The following is a 20,283-nucleotide window of genomic DNA, read 5'->3' as shown; positions in this document are numbered from 1 at the left end:
AGCATCGCGTTACTTCATGATGTACCGCGCTTAGGAGAATGGGAAGCTACGATGAATAATATGGCACTATCATCTTAATGTAGTTTCAAAGATTCTACAGATCTTGTGATAACTAGGACATCGAAATAAAAAAGACATATCGGATAAGAAGAAACAAAAATCCTAATACCGACGATCGTTTCGGCTTACGCATTAATCCATTTATTTCCCACCAATCTACAAAAACGAACTTAATTAATTAGTTAGTCATATTACAAAAATAGAACGACCTATGTAGTTTTCTTCGATCTTTATACACCTAATACTTGCAACTGTTGCAACTATATGTTGCATGCTATGTTCATATTTCAATGGTGGTAATTAAGTATGAAGCAGAAGTTTAAGGCACGCGGTTTGTTAATCTTGAGCATACTTCAAACAGCGTACGTATCCCGAAGGAAACAATGCACAATCTGAAGAGAACGGCCAAGCACAACTGACTACTCGGAAGAAGAGTAAGGAACAGTTTTCTTCAAGTTTATCTTGCGATGAGAGTAACAATTATCTCTAAAATGTGTCTAATTTCTATCGTTTTCAGGCCCTTACGATTCTTCTTCTATCGTGTACCTTCCTCTCTAAAATATATGGAAGTATAGAAATTCTACTTTTGATTACATGATACTAATTAACGCGTAACAGCGTCTAGCAACATAAAATATAGAAAAAATTATCCAGTCACAAATGTCACGCGTGACAAATAAAATAAATTTAAAATGCTTCCATTAAAATAGAGAGAGAGAATCATTTGCAAATTAAATAACCTAATAAACGACCCTTTGTACTTTCAATCATTTACAAATGATCAGCTTGGCGGAAAAGATACTTTAAAGTAAGTAAGCAGACAAGCAAGTATATAAATAAACAAGTAAATGAACAAGTGAGTAAATAACTGAACAAGTAAATTTACAAATTTTTGAAACTAGAAAAATTAGGGAATAAAAAAGAAATTAGAAAAAGAAGGAAAAGGAAAAGTTAAGGCTAACAACAAAATCTATAATTACATTTTGAGAAAAGCCCGGCGCTCTAACTACTTTAAAAGCGTTTTCCAGGTTTCGTTTTCGACTCGATTCAATCGCACTGAATACATACATATAAAACACCGTTTTATATTCTACTTGATAACTCACTTCAATGATATTCTCTATTAAAATCGCCGAGGTATTAGAAAAATATATCGCAACAAGATAAAAAGCATATCTTGCCGAAATTCATAGCATATGAAAGGCATTGCCAAGAGAATGAAATTTGAAAAAGAAAGAAAGCGCACGGGCACGGGTAAAGTTTAAATCACTGCTACGTATTCTACTCTATTCTTATTTTCTTTTTTCTATCGAGGATTCGTTGCGATTGTTCAAACCGCCGCATTTCTAACATCTACAAGACTTCTACAACACATGAAATAAACGGAAGCATATCTCGATAGAAAAAAGGAAGAAATGTACGGCTGGTTCTTTCGATTTACCCCAGCTCCATCACGTCCGAGTCGTCCGACATATCACTCTCGAAACCAGCCGGAGCGACTCGCGAGAATTTCGAGACTTGCCATGGACGTTCCCGTTTTTGGGTAGACTCCAACGGGATGTAGGTGCCGTTTGGAGGGCGAACACTACAGTCGTCGTCCTCTTGAACTTTCTTCTCGTTTCCGATGAAGCGATTCATCTCCTTCTTCGATGCCATCAGATCCACTTCCTCGGTCCAATCGTGTGGTTTCTGAAAGAAATCGATACAGACGCGGTTAATGATCGCGATGTATTCGACGATTGAATGGTTAACCGCAGCCGAGCGTGTTTTGCCAGCTACGCGCCGCAAGAGAAGAGAAAAAGATCGGCGTCCGCGCGCTTTCTACGCTCGATCTCGATCTCGACGACTTCCGGCGTCGTAGATTTCGTTACGAAAATCTTTTCTACGTTTCTTACAATTTTCTGCTTTCGATCGGTACACCGTGCACGTGTTCGTGTATTTATAAGAGACCTCGGAGCGTGAACGAGTTTACTAAATTTATCGGTATGCAAAGAGAACTGTAAGGGATCAGAGATAAAGTATTTGGATAAATAGGAATCGATAATTTCGTTAACGGTGAATTACGTAGCTTCTCTCGCCTTTGAATTTCCTTATCTCGAGCTTCGCGTAAGAAGCTGTGGTGGCACTCGACCACGGAACTTTTCAACGTCTTCGCGACACAAAGCGCTATACCTTCAAAGCGTAAGATCGACATGCCTAATGTACCATCGATATCCCTACGGTTTCTTCGCCGAATATATAACCGTCGCAGACATCCAATAAACGCGTACATATCGAGGGGCAGCAAAGAAAAAAATCCGCTTGGTTTCGAACTTCTCTCCAAAACATTCATTCTACCCAGAGCTGCGAAGTGCGAAAGGTCAAGCGTCACAACGAAACAAACACGATTACAGTCGATTGTTGATAGTTTAAAAAACATTTTTCTTGAACGTCAAGAGTATTTCTTGCGGGCACCGTCGCCAACAACCATCTCAAAGCGATATTAAACCTTCTTTAGTTTCGAATTAACGTAACGTTTTGAACGTAGATTAAAATTAGAGCCCAATTTACGACAAGTCCAAAGTCAAATTCCAATATATTTACATGCGGCGTAAATAGGTGAACTTCTTTAACTTCAGATGACAATACGTCAGATACATCGGTAGGCATCCCATCCATGGTCGATGTACTTGGCGAGTCGATGGCCGAATCCAAATTACGTGAATTGTTTGCCGACGTTTCAGGACTGAAAGCTCGCTTCGTCAGCGGAGGAGTCGAAACACCCCCGATGTCGTAGTGGCGTGAGAATAGCGACAACGTCGAGGAAGCGGTCGATGGTGCGGTTTCTTCTAGCTCGGCGTAACCTTCCTTTATCATCTCGCAGCCGATGTTAATTTCCTGCGCATGTTAAAAAATGTACAATTCCATGGCAATAAATAACAGCGACGAAAATTACTATAGAAATATACAATACGAAATAGTACGATTTTTAGTAATAATATATACAGGGTGCGACCGAATAACACGTACAAGCGGGTACAAGGTGATTCCTTGTGAAAAAATATGAACGAAACGTTCGTACGTATTGGACACTACTATACTGTACATATTCAGATAATTTTGTAAATGTTTCATCGAACAGATCCTCGTTAAAGTACCTCGTTCTCGTGTTTATTGTAAAGCTCGACGGAAGGAATCGGTGAACCTTCGCGACGAGATCTTCCATAGCCGAAGGTTCTCTCTTTGAAACCTTTAACTTTGGCATAAAGAACTTTCCACTCGGCTAAAAACGTGATCTCCGCGAAAAAGTCACACTCGTCATTGGACCATTCAGCTCCCCTGCATCACACGAAAAGAAACGTCAAATATTTCAAGGATATCTTATAAATATTATATTCAAATAGTAAAAGTAAATGATTATTAACAAAATATGTATCATGACCCGTGTAACAGGGAGAAATTTTGTTTAGTTGCCAGTAAAAAAAAAAAAAAAGAATTAACTACAATTGATTACAATTTCCTCTTCGTTTATAACATAGATACTCGCGAGCGTGTAACTTCCAAATTAAATTGCAGTGAAAATGAAATATTCTCATTGCTCGATCCTTAATTTTCTAACAAAGTATTGGCGATTGCGGGTCCGATAAATGCGACGTTACACGAAGCGTAACGTAACAAATATGTTGATAAATTGCCAGCAAAGAGAGAATCGTATGCCAGCAGCATGCTCGTTCGTTTTCAAACGTTTAATGTTTCTGCCTCGTTAAAATAATTTTTCACAAGAGATGTAGGACTTTTTAGGCAATTTTCTATCCTTTGCCATTCTTTTCATACTGTTAGTTGTAATAGTAGCTTCATACTGTTCGTACAACAGGAAGATTCGGTAATTTTGGTTGCGCTAATTTTCTGCCGGTTAGCGTGATTACACGGAGCAGCCAGAGCGAGTACAAACAGCATGTAAATATTTATGTTAGAATGCGTGTCGCTGACAATGTTGAAAATACTGATTTATGTAGCGTGTGTACACGCTGCGTCGATAGCGAGCCTTCGAATCACGTTCCATTGATCAAAATTACAATTTCAGTGGACGTGTAATTTAAACAAAGCTATTCACAGCTTCCTAAATATAAAAGTCAGCGCCTTGCTATCTTCAAGCTAAATTCGCGGTTTCACGATTTATAACGTAGAAATCGTCGAACTGGGATCTCCGGATCTCCAAACGTTTCAATGAAATCTCCTGACCTGTGGATAATCAAATGTGCATGCTGTATTCGTTTCTGTTGATTTTATCGGCCTACGAGTATCAATGGTCGAGGAGGGCCAAAAAAGGGGAACGTCAAGTTCTCAAAAAACGAAAATCTATTTTCACCGTGTAACATCTTCGTATTTCCTCGTGTATGGAGATAAAACCTCGCTTTATCCTTCATTTTATTCTGCGTCATTTTCTATTTTTACCCGATAACTTTGAGCAATATATGAAACTCTAACAAACGAACACCACTTTTTCGTTGTACAGCTGGATTTCGTAGCCGGTGCTAAGGAACGCTGAAAATTCCTTAGAATTAACATTTTAACCGTGCACCGTTCGTATGCTAAATATACCTGGAAAAAATCATTCTTCCGCGTGCAATTTTAACACCATCGATCTTTGCTGTTTAATTTTTTCCCCGATCGCAAAAACCATCGTTCCGCCCATCAAGACGAACACCTGTTTCCTCTTTTTCGTTTCTCGGCAACGTTTAAATCACGAAATAATTAAAGGATGAAAATGAACGATCAATCATACGCTCTCTCGTTATATTTTCCCTTGCAACGTACGGTATACCCTGGTTTTGTTCTCGCCCCAATTGCCCGCAACTTTTACGTAACAGCGATTCTTTATGCAATTACCATTAACCCTGTTTCATAGGCAGAATTCAGTTGGAATTCGAGGGTTGATAGAGCTATCATCGCACGAAACAAAGAAGGTGTGCGTGGAACAACCCCATTTAACGAGGCTGAAGCACTTTCAGGACGTCTTGTTCCATTTATAAACGGTACGATACAAGTGTACGCTGTACACGTGCGAGAAGATGAAGTGGACGACGAACGTAGACCCTCGGCAATGGTCAGAGGATCTCTCAGTCGTTTCACGATCATCGTGCAGAACGATATCCTCGCGCAAAGTAAAAAGAAAAAGAGAGAGAGAGAGAAAAAAGAAAGAAAGAAGAGGAGGGAAGTGTGCAAGCAAACCGATCATTTTTATTTGCCTGCAGCCAGAACGACCGGTGATTGAACGCGATGCTACGACAGTGGCGATCGAAAAAGTTAGGAAATTTGTTCGATCTTCTCCTCGTTTTAAAAATTTGAACAGTTGGTAGATAGAGGAAGAGAGAAAGATCCAAAGATTGGAAAATATTGGTGAACTTTGAAACGATCTGTGCCTCTCTTTTTTTACTGATTTCATCCACCGGATAAATAAATATTCAAAGTAATATAAGAACAAAGTGAACGCGTACGAAACGTCGAGTGGAAAGTGGAAAAGTGAACTCGCGATTACGCTCTGGCACGAAACGCTCTTGCTAGCTCCATGCACTTTACGCTCTGTGCATTAATGAACGTGATAATAGAAGCGTGCGTTATATTTACGTAAGTACGCATTTATTTTGCTCTCGTGTGCGATCGTGGGCTTTTCAAGCGCGTGCAACAGTGTCAAGTGGTACAAGGTTTGAACGTTGGACGAGAAAATGCTACTCCCTCGACTTTCCATCGATTGTCAGATGCTTCGATTTCCTTCTCTCGAGCGCAATTTAAAGCCGATCTTACGAAACGAACGTCCGGAAATATCCTTTTCGATCGACGAAATTATTATTATTTATATTAAATGATAATCAGATGGTAGAAAATTTAAATGTGCCTAAGTGCACAGAACGCAGATAATACAGAAATACGTAAGATATTGACAGTATAAAGTATAAACAATATTTAGAATATTCATAAAATTGTACTAATCCTCATAAATATCGGCAGTCTAGCGATGATCGCGAAAAATCTATTATAAAATATAAGAAAACGCGTCTTATTACTTTACTTAATATTATCTTATTACTATAAGAAGCATGTTTGTACATTTGCTTCGTGCGAATGTATAGCAACCAGAGATCACGAGTTTATCGTTTAGAAATATAAGCTAAGACAGGTAATTAATCTTTTTAAGCGACCTGCTCGTTTGTAACGCAAATATAATCTGCCAAGTCGTTGTTGTCTTCAATTAAACATCGTTTAACGCGATTACCCCATTTGTTAATTCAGTCTTAAATTACCAGGTGGTCTCATCGCGTCTCTCATTGCTGAGAATTTTTCTGGACGCGTTCGAGGTATGACGAAAGTTCGCGGAACTCCTTTCAAGCCGGTAATTTTAGAGAATTATAGCGGTTACACATTGACGCAATTCGATCGTTCCTCTCAAAGCTCTAAAATTAATAAAATCGATAAAACTACAGAAGATAATATATTCTAAAAATACAATAAATTCAACTGCAACGATATATTCAAAGTAATCCTCGTAAATAAATCTCGGGGGGTTTATGCATCCATTGGAAGATGTGCAGAAACGAACGAAATGGACAGAAATACGTAAGCTATTCAAAATATAGTACTTGTCGTAATAGTAAAGGGCCCGGATTTCGTTATCGAGTGCTACAATTTAAATTGGAATTTAAAAACGAAGAAATTCGCCGTATATAGAATGTTCTGTGACGTCCTGTCTCTTCGTCAATAGCGCACTACAATGTTTCTTGATATTTGAAGTCATAATTCAACATCTAAAGCAGACACGTGTATAATTCAACTGTTTATTTTTAGCGACGTGTAGTATATTGCTTCTATTTTCATATTCCGAAGTGGCGATCTCCTCTTGTCGCTTATCGATTAGAACCTGTCGTTTCTATTAAAAAGCGGCTTTGCGCTTAATTTTGGTCCCCTACAGGGATTAGATTTGGTCGATACAGGCGAGATTAGGAACGTGTTTTTCGGAACGAAATTCGCGACAGTGTCGTCGAGTGAAAGCGAGGAAGATGAAGATGTGCGGTTTGTTTCATACGCGACGATCAATTTTCGAGCGACGCGAAAAACGGGTTAGATGCACCGCGCGCTCTATGAGCTGTGCGCGTTTAATTTTGTATAGATCCGTGATTTGTCTCATATATTGTACATATCGTTTTATAGTGAGACGTATCTTGAGCGTCTGACGAACTGAAAAACGCATGCCTTTACACATATTATACATTTTTTACTTTGCTTGTACGAACTTTTATGAAACTACAGATCTTCGTTACTAATATTTCCACGTAATTGTGCAGATTTTTGTCAGATTACAAAAATTAATTTAGTTCTGGATAAATGGTAAATAAGCTATCGGAGGACGAAATTTGGGCACCTTACCCAATTGCAGACAGAACAATTCTCTATCTAGATTCTCCTTCTTTTTTTTTTCCTTTCGTTTGTATTCGTAAAAATATGAATTTTCATAGATATTCGTAGTGCACTCGTAAGTGGACAACAGCCGTGTGCACGTGAAACGGAAGGAAAAATCGGAGCATCTTCGCAATGCCCCGAACGATCAGAATGGGAATAGATTCCGCTGCGGGGTAGCAATCGAATGTGAATTTAATCAATCTGACCGAATACCGGGGCTCGTATCGCGTGCCGAGAAACAGCTAATCACCGGCACAACCTCGAAGTAATGCACACACGATGGTTTTCGAGTTGGAATTACCGCGGTGCCGACAGTCTTCGGTTACACGCGACACGACGGCTTTCGAGGGCAAATCCGGCCGACGAGTACCTGGTTGCCAGAAAGCCGCAGACCACTCTGAAACGCTTTAACGCTTTCTATTTCCGTTCTACTCGCCTCGTCGTTCTCCTATCAGGTTCGATTCCTCAAAATCTTTCGAATCTCGACATCTTTGTTTTAATGAGAAACATCTTCATCTTTCTCTCGTTATTTCGTCAACTTTTATATTATCTTTCGTTCTAAACGATCTTTTAGTTTCAAGTACTGATCTCTTTAATTAACCAGCTGTCTTTTCACGAGTATACTCGTCACGAAGAAATGGCAGTATTTTGTGTTACAAATGAGCCCTGTCAGTAATAAAGTTCAAAAATAAAACAGTTGCAGCTTCATTCTATATCGTAACAGCTACACATACTCTGTGCTTGGCGAGTATACTCGTCATCGCTTGCTTTTGTGTAGAAGCTTCTCAAAGCTTTCAAAGAAGTTGCAACAGCTATCTTAAAATGTTCTATCTGTCGTTTGAAAACTCAAGAAAATTGCGGTTCCATCATTTTCGCCTCTGTCCTTTTCCATTCGATTAAAAATATTTAATCGTTATTTCGCGACTTTACTCAGTAGTTGAAACAAATCGAAACGGTTGCGTTGATAGTTCTCTGCTCGTTCTCGATTAAAGTTGCGGTAACATCGGTACAAAAAGAGCACGAGCAAATACGAAGTTTTACAATTGATATTCAGTCGATTGCCGTAGCAATTGAAATTGCATCGGCTTGAATCTTCATTGATTCCATTTGTACGATTGCCGTCCCGATAACTGCTATTAAATTTCTCCTTTAGTCACTTTAACGTTAAACGGTACAGAGCAGTTAACCATCTTCGATTTATTTAGGCTAGTTACGGACGAAACTCCGTTCTAGAAGATTGATTAAACTCTCGGCCCTCGTTGCCACTGATATTCCAATGTAATGCAGCTAAGTTGAACGAAAGCTTTTCTAATAACAGAATAATATAAATATAAGAATTCCAAAATTGCAAGGGTTCTTTCACTTGTCTTCTTACGTTTTGCTCTTTTATTTCTTACGTTTGCCTGTGAACAACGATACGCAAATATTTTTACTTGCCACGACTTGCCATAAGAAATTATGAAAATATATCTCGTAGACAACAGAGTTACAAAAACATTTGTTACGTAACAATGTTTTGTTGCATCGGGTAGACACTTACAGGCGAGATAGCTATAAAATTACTCGTTTCGCTGAATACGATCTTTAGTGTGAATGCGATTGATAATCTTATTCTTCCACTTTATAACGTATCGAGGCAACATTGCGCTCAGGTTACTAGTCGTTGTAAGTTGCATCGAATTTCGTTCGACGAGGATGCGTTAAAATACGATCCGTTTGTTTTTTCGCGTTCGATCGTTCTCTGAACACGTGTTTCCATCTGGAATAAAACGCGGATTTCGATAAAACGTCCAAACAAAAGAGTAAACGACGAGCGAGTAACCGCCAAGCAACTCTTTAAATGAAAGATAAATTAAGATCGAAAATTGGCGGCCCGCCAAAGTTATGCACACGTGCGTTTCACGTTGATCTTGCGATTTCCATCGTAAAGCTTTCCGCTATACGGGACCAACAATCGGTAAAGTGTTTTGCGCACTTTTGCGCGAAGCTTTATTGTGGCTGTGCGCCACGAGATTACGGTAATTAATTATTTACGGAACGAAAGGCTTGACCGTTCTCAATGACCTTGAAACGTATTATCAAGATCAACATTCTCAACAATTTCTCTCTATACACGTGATCATAGTTCGTCCTTACTTCGGAAGCGTTCGCAAAAAACTGCAATTAAATTTAGGTTATGATTAGTGGACCGCGGATACTTATGCGATTTCGTATTTCTATAAATGTAATTGAGGAAATAGAATTCTAGATAGAGAATTGCTACCGTATACTATATCTACTTTACCTTCGGTATTTCACCTATTTTTTCGTGTACTACGCGTATTTTGTGAGTTTCTGCACATTTAGATTTCCTATAGATGCGTGAACATTCACGATCTCATGATTACACTGTGTTCTTTCATATGTAGCCGCGTTTCTATACAACCTAACTTAACCTTAACTCATGGACGAGAAAGAGAAAGAAAAAGAGAGAGAGAATTTTTAATATCGCGTAAATAGAAAAGAAAAATCGATGGGTTATAGATTAGGCTGGAACAATATACGCGATGTAGCGTCAAATAATTTTCGATGAATCGATCGATACATGAAACATCGCGCTTTATTCTGGTCTTCGATTGCTCGAAAAAGCAACGAATATATTCGCCATGGTTGTAGGATTGTTTACATAACGAAAGTCTGTAAAATAAATTGTTAAATATCCGCATGTACTATTAAACACGTAAATTGCTTTGTAATTCGAAAACTAAAGCCATGTACGGCAGTCACGTCTATAGGAAAAGATTGTTTAGAATTCCAACCTTGACAACACGCTTCAAGGTTATCAAAATCAGCCAGCTCGTTCGCTTTGTAAATAATTAGCAAAATTACTTGCAACAACATAAATAAACAAACAGATGCGAGAGAAAACAATATAGCTGAGACTAGTGCGAGATACGATAAAAAATACGAATTTTCTTTCAAAAGCTTTTTCAGAGACTTCTCAAACGTCTTACAAAATTAAAAGATACAAGACTCGCATTTCGTTATTCGATATTCCTCTTCCATTGGATATTTTTTACTATATATATCCTAATAATAGCTTCTTCGTTCAGTGTACAATAGAAATCCATATATTGCTCGATTAACTGAACTTTAATTAAATTCGCTTATCTGAATATATCCCATTGTTTAAGCAAAAGGTTATAGGTAGCAGGTGAAACGAACGATATAAATAATCCAGCTACATAGGTTGTTTCCTTCTGATAAATTCAGATAAGTGAAGCCTTTTTACGTATATGTGAATGATTAATCGCCACTTGATTACCCTAGGCTCCTTCGTTTACATAAAAATACGATAATATGGAGTTGCTGGTGCCAGCTGTCTCGGACGTCGTGTTTAAGTACACGTGGCCCGTTCCAAATTACAAAAAAATTATTTTAAAGAAAAAGCTTATCGATAGCCCGTCGTTCGACATCAATGTGAACGATATTCGCAGCACGTGGAATTTGTCCATCAGATTCTGGAAGAATCCCGATGGTAAGAAGAACGTTATCCCAACTATAAGTCTATCGTTTCGATCATTACTAATCTGAATCATCTTTTCCACAGTATAACATTACACTCACATTTGAAATATTATTTTATGGATAAACCAAATTAAGGCTTGGAATGATTTAACTTGAGACACGATGTGACTTAACTAGAGAAGCTTTTCTACCCTAACTTGAGATACATTGTATCTTTGCTAAAGCAAGATTATATTCTTTCAAATTCTTATTTTAACAATTTTTATTTTCTTTGTAATGGAACTTGTTATATTTGATTCGAAAAGAGAGAGAGAGAGAGAAATGCAGACCGCTTTTCAACTTCATCGCGGCATTTCTCAGAATTCAGTTCATCTTCTATTCCCACTTTCTTTCGTTTCTTTTTTCCATTCGAAACAATCATTGATATCGATTTTATTACAAGAAATGGATGATCCATTGTTTGATAACAGGCAAACGAATGATAAACCCAATGGTATTGTGCCTGAACATGTTGAACTGCACCGTAGATGAAGCGGAACAAGCGAAGATACGATTTCAATTTGCAGTTTTCAATGCTGACGTTAAACACTGGGAGTACTGTCACGTTAGCAGGACAATACTTGAGCTGAAATCATACACGGACATCATTTCCTTGGGATACAGGGACTTGTCTATCGCCGACAGGCATTTAAAGAAGAACGGCGAGGTGATGTTAATGGTTAAGATACAGATAATTCATTACGAAAGCGAGAAACACCACTTGTCGCAGGCAAGTACTCTCACGATCAGTACATATAATAGAAACCCATTTAAACAGAGTTTGAAACTCATTCTACGGAGGATTTTATCTTTCACGAAAAAAGAATTATTTTTCAAGTTACGTTAATACAAAGCGAGATTGAAAAGGGAATAAATCCTTTCAAATAAAGTAAATGATATTTTTTTTAATATAAATGGATAATTTAAATATTGAAACATTCCAGTAATTTAATACAACTGGATAATATAGAATTAATCAGAAAAAATATCAGGAATAAAATGGCAATTATATAAATTAGGTAATGAATTAATATGTTCCAGGATATGGCCAGACTATTAAAGCATTCGTATGGCGCAGACACTAAGTTGATTTGCGGGGGTTTGAATAAAATGGAAATTCCAGTTCACAGCAACATATTGGCTGCTCGTAGCAACGTTCTCGCTGAAATGATTTCGCCCATAAGAGAATTGAATAACAGGAAAAGCTCGAAGTCGGATACCGCAGAGGATAAGATATCGGACATGAGAGAATTAGAAGAAGATATAATCGATAAAGAAAACGAAAGTTCCAATGTACGTGTCAGAAGTTATTCTGTGCCAATGTTACAGAGTGTTCGAATTAATTTATTCTGAAGTCCATAAACGATATAACAAATCCATATTCTGATATCGTATTTATTAAAGCCTTAACGTTAACATTAGAACATTAATATTCACCTTATTGCAAAAATTTGACATCTAAAATGAAATTTCTTTTATTATGTGTTTGCATAAAATTAATATAATTTTGTAGAAGTTTAATGTATTTAATGTAATTAATAAATTATTATTTTGATCTTTTTTTATTGTTTTCTGCTAACTAACATACTACAATTAATTATAAAAATACATGTATAATGTTTTGCGTGTCATAATCATATAGTAGAAATATTTTTTAATTGAGTTTACTTTCATGGGTGAGTACTCAGCGTCCTTCGTTATTAAATACTCTAATTCTTTAATAATATTTTATATAAAAATATTTTAGAATCGTTACGTGTATGCTCTGAATTTGCTGGATCTTAGCAAAGAAGTGACAGAAGAATTGTTGCGATACATTTATAGCGATCACGTTGATAATTTGGATATTTTTGCTCAGGAACTTTTATCTTTGGCTGAACGCTTTTGCCTACAAGGTATTACATGCTCCAGTACCGAGGAATTTTTATTAGAAATCTGATTTCAATTAATAAAGCTGTTGGTAATTGTCTTTTTTAGGGTTAAAAGAACTCTGCGAAAGAAATCTTATCGAAACGATAACTCCAGAAAATGTAGCTAGCAGACTTTTGGTTGCAGACGAGTTTGGTTGTGATGCGCTTAAAAGAGCGAGTTTGGCATATTGCGAGAAAAATATAACGATGCTCAACAAAAGCTTGGCATGGAAAATGATGGAACAAACAAACCCAGAATTATTCAATGAAGTTTGTGAAGCTGGTATTAGCAGTTCAAGATCAAGTAACATAGATGATAGCGAATTAAGCAATTGACGTCTTCCTTTCTTCATGTATAAGCAATTTAGTAATTAATTGTGAAGTATTATAAATTTTAGTCAGTGGTTTTATAGTTTTCAAAAGGATGAATCAAGATATGATATAAATTCTATAGAAAGTTTGACTACTTATAAAATACTGTTGAAAATGTATAATGCCAACGAATAACTTTAATAAAGAACGTTTTTATAAATTTTAGTATAATTTTATATTTAACTAAATTAATTTAATTAGAAATTTACTTACGGTGGTTTAACATTGGCAAGTGAACACTCGATCGCTTGCAATCTTAAGCTGAGAAAATCGGTTCGAAGTTCCAATACGCAATTGTGGTGGATTATTTCATGATCTCCATAATCCAAGTAGAAGACTTCACATTGATCATTTGAAGGTAGGGAAATAACTTCAGCTCTGTACCATTGCTTATTAAAACCGAATTTTGCTGCTACCAATTGGCCAACTTTTATCTGAAAAGATAGAATAGTAATGTGAAGAAATCTTTCGAATATTTCTTCATACTAATGGATATTAAATTATTGAATCATATATTTACACTTTTCAACTTATGCATTTCATAATTTTCTTTATTACTGTAGTAAGTATTCATGTCAGACACTAATTTATCTAGTGCAGTAATTCCAGGACCGACAATTTGAACCCAAAACTGACTGGGAGTTTCCACTGCGGATACATATACTTCTATGAAACCATCAGATACTAGAAACAAAAGTATAAAATATATAAAACGTTCATAATATCACAAGTGAGAATATTATTTATATTTCATGTACCTGGTAATGTTAAAGATTCAGTATTTTGACCCTGTTCAGATGAGTTAATGGTGTTACGAGGAGATAATTTTCCTCTAGGCAGTCTTGCAGCAGAAGAAGCCTGTAACTTTGTACGTTCCTCTTCTTCTTCATAAATTTTCTCTTGAATTAATTCTAAAGCTGTATTAATTTGTTTAGATGTTCCTTTTATAGTAATTTTTCTTTCAACAACTGTAAAATATTAGTAATTGTCAAAATTTGAGACAAACCCAAAGACAAAGCATGACAATATAAATTTATACAAAGTAGACATACGTGGCTCAGAAGCAACAAAGGCACTTTCAATAATGACTTTCGCACCAGAGACTGTTTGAATATGATGTATAACATCACCACCTCTTCCTATTATTCTCCCACATGCTTTTTGAGGAACAGACAATACATATGATTCAATTATAGGCTGATTATGAATTATGGACTTTATCATATTTTCAGCTAGATATACAGATTCATAGCTTCCTTTTATGACGCAAATACGTTCGGGACATTCAATATTATCCTCTTTAAAATGAACCAGAGTTCCTGTTTTATTTTGTATATCTTTTATCATTGAACCACCCCTTCCAATAACAGCAGGTACAAATTGTCTGGGTACACTACATTCTATTGTATATCGTTTTGAAATCTCAACTTGACTTTTTCTGGATTTAGTATCTTCTTCGTCCTATGTAATCAAAGAAGCGATTAAAATAAAGTACAAATTAAACAATGCATAATCTTGTAATCATTTTTAAACTTACCTTTCTGTACAATACATATAGTAAAGCGATACTAACGCTTGTTAAAGATAAACCAAGTAAAATTGGTGGTGTAAAATAACGGGCCATCCACCTCATTTTATACTTGAATGTTTAAAACCGTTATTTATTTCGTACTTTTTATCTCCGCAAAAATAAATTTGGATTTAAATTTGGAACGTGCTTTAGAGTTGCTATGAATGTAAGATTTCATAACCTCGTACCTTACAAATGAGAAAGAATCATGGCGTGGATTACGAAGTAAAGCACAACACGTTGACACAAAAAATCCACCATTAGAGTAGTTTTGGATAAGTTTCTATCGATTTATTTCACCCACTAAGTAACTATCGATGGGATTTTGGACTCGAATCGAAAATCGTATTTTTAAAACTGTATTATTACCAACAGTGAAAATAAAATGTGCTTTAAGGAATTACTCATTTGTTTAAAAAAGTACATGCAAATTTTTATATAATCTCCTTATTTTATATAGCTGTCTACTATATTCATTACAGACGAAAAATATTTAGGAATATTTTAAAAATATGCATAAGTATAAATATTTATAAAATTTATAAATCTTGTTTGTTATATTGGTACCGGTACAAAAGAGGTCATGATGTCGTCACCAAAATTAGATCATGACAGTTGATTTAAATGTATTGTTTACATTAGCAATGAATACATGGATATAATTATTGATAAATGAATTATTGATAATGATACAATATTAATGGGGTGTCCTGAATTAAAATGTCAAAAAATCGTTTTTTTTTATTGCTTAAATTGATAGATAAACTATTTAAAAATATGTTTACAAAGTGACAAAGAGCAGGTGTGCGAGCGATCGCCATTCCGTCTATCTTTACAGAATTTCATACTTGAAAAAGGTTGAAGAGTCGTTCAATACAATAGTTATAATCCATGGTTGCATCTATTTGAGTCTTAACGTGTCTAATAGAAGTATAAATGTGTATGATTTATTTAGTAGTTTGTAGCATCAACGGTTAGCTTGTTCAAATTCTTGACAGATACACTTCGTAAGAATATCATGGCAAGTTATCCAAAAAATACAAAATCGACCTCTGAACGAGCTTCGAAATCGCGTAATCGTCGATTCCATGGAAATTGATATGTTAAGGTAGGTATACATCATGGAGGTGTCCTGAATTAGAATGTTCTAAAACGGCGTTTTTTTGTGATTTTTTCTGCCGTTGTTTAGTTCACAAAAAGAATTAAGAGATGAATCTTTCCCGCCGATTGAAGACTACAGCGACAAGACGCCCATGAAATAGGCTTAGAAATCTGTTTTAATTTTTTTTTACTTTAAAAAAAATTTTTTTGTATTCGTTAGATATATATAAAACCATACCTCAAGATTCAATAACTTCATTTCTTTCTTTCCCTTCTAAAAAAAAAAAAAAAATAAAATAAAAACGCTGTTTTGAAATATTCTAATTCAGGACACCCCCTTATCCATGTTAACGAGGTATTGGTAAATAACTTTTGGGATATGAAATCATACACTATATATATACATACATATATACGATCTTCCTTTTATTAAACAATAAAATACTATAGCAACATTTATTTATCCATAATAATTGATTTAAGAAATTAAGATTTATTAAATTATTTATGGACTTTTCAAAAGTTTCACATTTGATCGATGTATATAGCTAATATTGAGGAAATAAGTGGTTTACGAATGAACTACAGGATATACGAATGGATAACAGGATATCGTGGTTGATGTCTGAAAATTATTCATGTTTCTGTTTATTATATTATTATGTAAACAAGAAGTTAATATTTAAAAACACAAAAAAAAAATATAAAATTTTCTTTAGTAAGTTATTGTACATTACTAGATATATGTTCTAGCATAGCTATACCTGGTTATAGATAGAACAGTTACACAGTAAGAGTAGCCCACACACACATATGAATAATACTCGATACGTTTCTACGGATAACATACATAGATATATCCATGATATGCTTCTTCATATTTCCCTGATACCTCACGCTTTGGAATCACTAAAGGAGTTGAGACTTACTTTATTATTACTTTATTAATAACAGATACAAATATGTAATTTGTGCGCTTTACAAAGCAGGTAAACTATTTTAAGTGAAATATGTGAAATTACTCAGTCAGTCTCTTTAAAAATTCATGAATGATTGATAGATAAGTGAAAATCGCTGTTAATTATCAAGTACAGCAAAATGACTAAATATATATATATATATACATATGTATTTGTAAGTAAGTAATCATTAACATGTTTAACTAATGTATATCAGGTCCAATATATTATTCAACACTTTACTTAATATGTTTTATTGGAATTATTATTTAAATTTCTCGTATTCTATGACAGGAAATTATTTCTAGTAACTAAAAATTAGTATTGTTAATGTAAAATCTATATATGTATATGAAAAATATAAGAACAATAATGTATGCACATACTATATGTTATACTCAAGGCGTTTGCTTAAATTGTACATTTTCGAAGCAGTTGTGATGCTATTTTAACATATTGATTATTATATCTTACATTTTATTACCATTTTATTGACGTGCAATCGTGCTAGAAAACAAAATGGCTTTCATCATTGATAGACACGCGCTAACTTGTCTATCATTCGCAGAAAGTGGCGTCTCTAATGAATAGGGAAACATATGATAGAGGAAGTAAGTTTCCAGTAAATAAACGCGCCACATTTGGATTTACGTTATTCTTACTTATATTAACACAGTGAAAATATAATCGTACGCATTGAATTAATACTATATATACATGTACATATATACATACGTATATACTCAAAATAATTTTGAAATTGAAATTTTTATCTCTGCTATGTGTGTTGGATATATGTTAAATAGTTATCACATAATGTTAAATAATTCTATTCAAACCTCTATTTCATTCTAATATGTATATAATATGTTTTCCTTCCTTTGTATATCTCCATGTGAGAAGTACACTTTTATATTAGTAATAATTACATGTACATTCAACAATAATCAATTTTATGGTAAAAAAAAAAAGAGAGAGATATCATGTCCCTCTTATGTTTGTTTTTTATCTTTCGATCGAATTGTATGCGCTTGCGCATAAAGTCAGATCGTGGCGTTATATAAGGCGCGGAATATTACTGCTTACTAATAGTTTACAAAGTGATTTTTATTGTAGACAGAACGCCATAAAAGAACAATGAAACCACGTGTATTGGTTACGAGTAACGATGTGCCAACATCTGGCATAGATCTCTTGCGGACGAAGTAAGTATACTTTTTAAGAAAGAATATTTACTAGTGTTATTTATAGTGATTTAAAAAAGAAAAAATTAAGAAGACCACTGTAATGCTGAAATTATTTGAATAATGGACATTATTGGAACAATTCACAATTATTTGTGAATTTTTAATGGTACATACTTATATGTTACTTGGAATTTAATACTTTTTGTTTAGATGCGATGTCACAATCATTCAGACGGCTATGCCTAATCGAGAAGATGTATTGCAAGTTCTTCCTGGTCATGATGCTATCTTTGTTACTGGACATATCAGTATAAATAGCGATTTTCTTAATAATGCAGGTAAATATTTAGTCATATTAATCTTTTAGATTATATGATGGTTTATGTTGTCGCGGAATTTTAAAATAAGCCAACAGTAACGGCGCTAATCAACTCAGACTTTTAAAATTTAATTGATGGAATAAGCATTATTCATAATTATGAATAATTGAGTCCGCATTTCAGAATTTATTAGAAGTCTATTAACTTTCTTTTTTGTTGAAATAATCGGCTTAAGTAACGGCGTTGTATTGAGTATTGTATTTTTTGACATATTACTATATATATCTATTTCAAATTATAAACAACAAAATGTAAATGTATACGTCTTTCATAAATGAAATTTAAAGAAATATCAAAAAATAGGATCTTCTCTGAAAGTCGTCTCAACAATGTCAGCTGGCTATGACCATTTGGATGTTCCCGAAATTAAAAGAAGAGGTATCAAAGTTGGTCACACTCCTATGGTTTTATCAGCTGCAGTTGCAGAAATTGCAGTACTTCTGACATTAAATGCAGCAAGACGAACTCATGAAGGACGTCTAAAACTTGAACAGTAATTAGACACAAACTTTTTATTCAATCGCTTCTGAAAATTGTAATTAATCAAGTTAAAATTATATATCTATTCAAGAAATGTTATACAAATTTTATTCGGATTTTATTCAAAAATTTAGAAGGATAGATTTACTTATCTTAATTATAGAAAATGTTAAGTGTCTTTTAATACACATATATAAAATTCTTAAAAATTTAGAGGACAAGTGGCAAGATCTTTGCAATGGTTACTTGGTCAAGAGTTAAGAGGATCAACAGTTGGCATTGTTGGTTTGGGCAATATTGGACAAGCTATTGTTAAACGACTGAAAGGATTCGATGTAGATCGTTTCATTTATACCGGACATTCTCGTAAAAAAGCAGGTATTTATAAATGTATAGATAAAAATGAAATATGCATTTTTGATAGGATTGTTTATCTGTATTTCAATCTTAAATAGGGGATGAACTTGGAGCGCATTATGTGTCTCTTGACGACCTTCTTGCACAAAGTGATTTCGTAATTGTCACTACCCCCCTAAATAATGAAACTAGAGGATTGTTTAACGATGATACTTTTAGCAAAATGAAAAGAAACGCGGTATTCGTAAACATTGCCCGTGGGCAAATCGTAAAGACAGATGCCTTGATTAGAGCATTGCGTAATAACACAATTTTTGCGGCGGGTCTTGATGTTACGGATCCTGAACCATTGCCTCCCGATCACGAACTTCTTAAACTTCCCAATGCTGGTAAATATCGTTAATCATATAAATGCAAGGTTTAAATGAATTAATATATTTATCCTTTTTTTAATATCTTTATTAACAGAAATTCCATTCTATATTTTCATGTAATATGTGTACATATTAGTTAATTGTAGAAATATATAGCAAAGTTGTATATATATACATTAACAAATATAAAATGTACTGCAGTGGTCATACCTCATTTGGGCAGTGCTACTACGAAGACACGAAATGATATGTCTCTTACCGCAGCACAAAACATTCTCAATGGATTAGAGGGTAAGCCACTGATATATGAATTGTAACTAATATGTTCTATTGCATGTATGAAGTTTTATTACATAATTTAAGACTATATATTTGTTTGAAGTAATATAATGATACAGTGATATATTCCTAGCATATTTAAGAATATTAACTGACACATATACATATACATCTATAACATGTATTTTAATATCGCGTCTTTTTACATAAATTTATATTACCTATATATGTAAAATTTCCGAATGGCTCATCAAATATATTTTGGAAATATTAA

General features: G+C 34.6%; 3 protein-coding genes across 15 annotated transcripts; 2 read left to right on the top strand and 1 right to left on the bottom strand.

Annotated features, from left to right (window-relative positions):
- Positions 1–145: 145 nt before the first annotated feature.
- LOC100742417 (tudor and KH domain-containing protein homolog) lies at positions 146–15,270 on the bottom strand. Its single transcript, XM_012381518.3, has 8 exons — positions 14,860–15,270; positions 14,375–14,783; positions 14,081–14,290; positions 13,843–14,006; positions 13,536–13,756; positions 3,198–3,378; positions 2,644–2,937; positions 146–1,749 (listed from the first exon to the last, which is right to left on the bottom strand). Exons 1-8 carry the CDS (start codon positions 14,953–14,955, stop codon positions 1,498–1,500), a joined length of 1,827 nt encoding a protein of 608 aa, XP_012236941.1. The 5' UTR covers positions 14,956–15,270; the 3' UTR covers positions 146–1,497.
- On the top strand, positions 5,140–13,425 carry LOC100742540 (protein roadkill). 13 transcript variants are annotated; one of them, XM_024365288.2, is made up of 7 exons: positions 5,140–5,667; positions 6,345–6,654; positions 7,551–7,949; positions 11,568–11,770; positions 12,082–12,333; positions 12,788–12,935; positions 13,018–13,425. In XM_024365288.2, the coding sequence occupies exons 3-7, from the start codon at positions 7,763–7,765 to the stop codon at positions 13,284–13,286; spliced, it is 1,059 nt and encodes a 352-aa protein (XP_024221056.1). In that variant the 5' UTR covers positions 5,140–5,667; positions 6,345–6,654; positions 7,551–7,762; the 3' UTR covers positions 13,287–13,425. The 13 variants fall into 13 exon arrangements, with proteins under 13 accessions (XP_024221056.1, XP_012236946.1, XP_024221057.1 ...); XM_012381523.3 differs by having other exon boundaries at positions 5,141–5,667; positions 11,472–11,770; XM_033318991.1 differs by lacking the exon at positions 7,551–7,949 and adding an exon at positions 10,804–11,011 and having other exon boundaries at positions 5,144–5,667; positions 6,345–6,395; positions 11,472–11,770.
- A 2,730-nt stretch (positions 15,271–18,000) lies between the features above and the next one.
- Positions 18,001–20,282, top strand: LOC100742293 (glyoxylate reductase/hydroxypyruvate reductase). The gene is made up of 6 exons (XM_003486781.4): positions 18,001–18,157; positions 18,350–18,477; positions 18,823–19,012; positions 19,214–19,377; positions 19,455–19,745; positions 19,932–20,282. Exons 1-6 carry the CDS (start codon positions 18,090–18,092, stop codon positions 20,045–20,047), a joined length of 957 nt encoding a protein of 318 aa, XP_003486829.1. The 5' UTR covers positions 18,001–18,089; the 3' UTR covers positions 20,048–20,282.
- Position 20,283: the final 1 nt, after the last annotated feature.

Source organism: Bombus impatiens, unplaced genomic scaffold (genome assembly GCF_000188095.3).
Source record: "Bombus impatiens unplaced genomic scaffold, BIMP_2.2 scf_0133, whole genome shotgun sequence".
Classification (NCBI taxonomy): domain Eukaryota; kingdom Metazoa; phylum Arthropoda; class Insecta; order Hymenoptera; family Apidae; genus Bombus; species Bombus impatiens.
The sequence above is the reverse complement of the archived record's forward strand: the minus strand, read 5'-3'. Positions and strand labels throughout refer to the sequence as shown.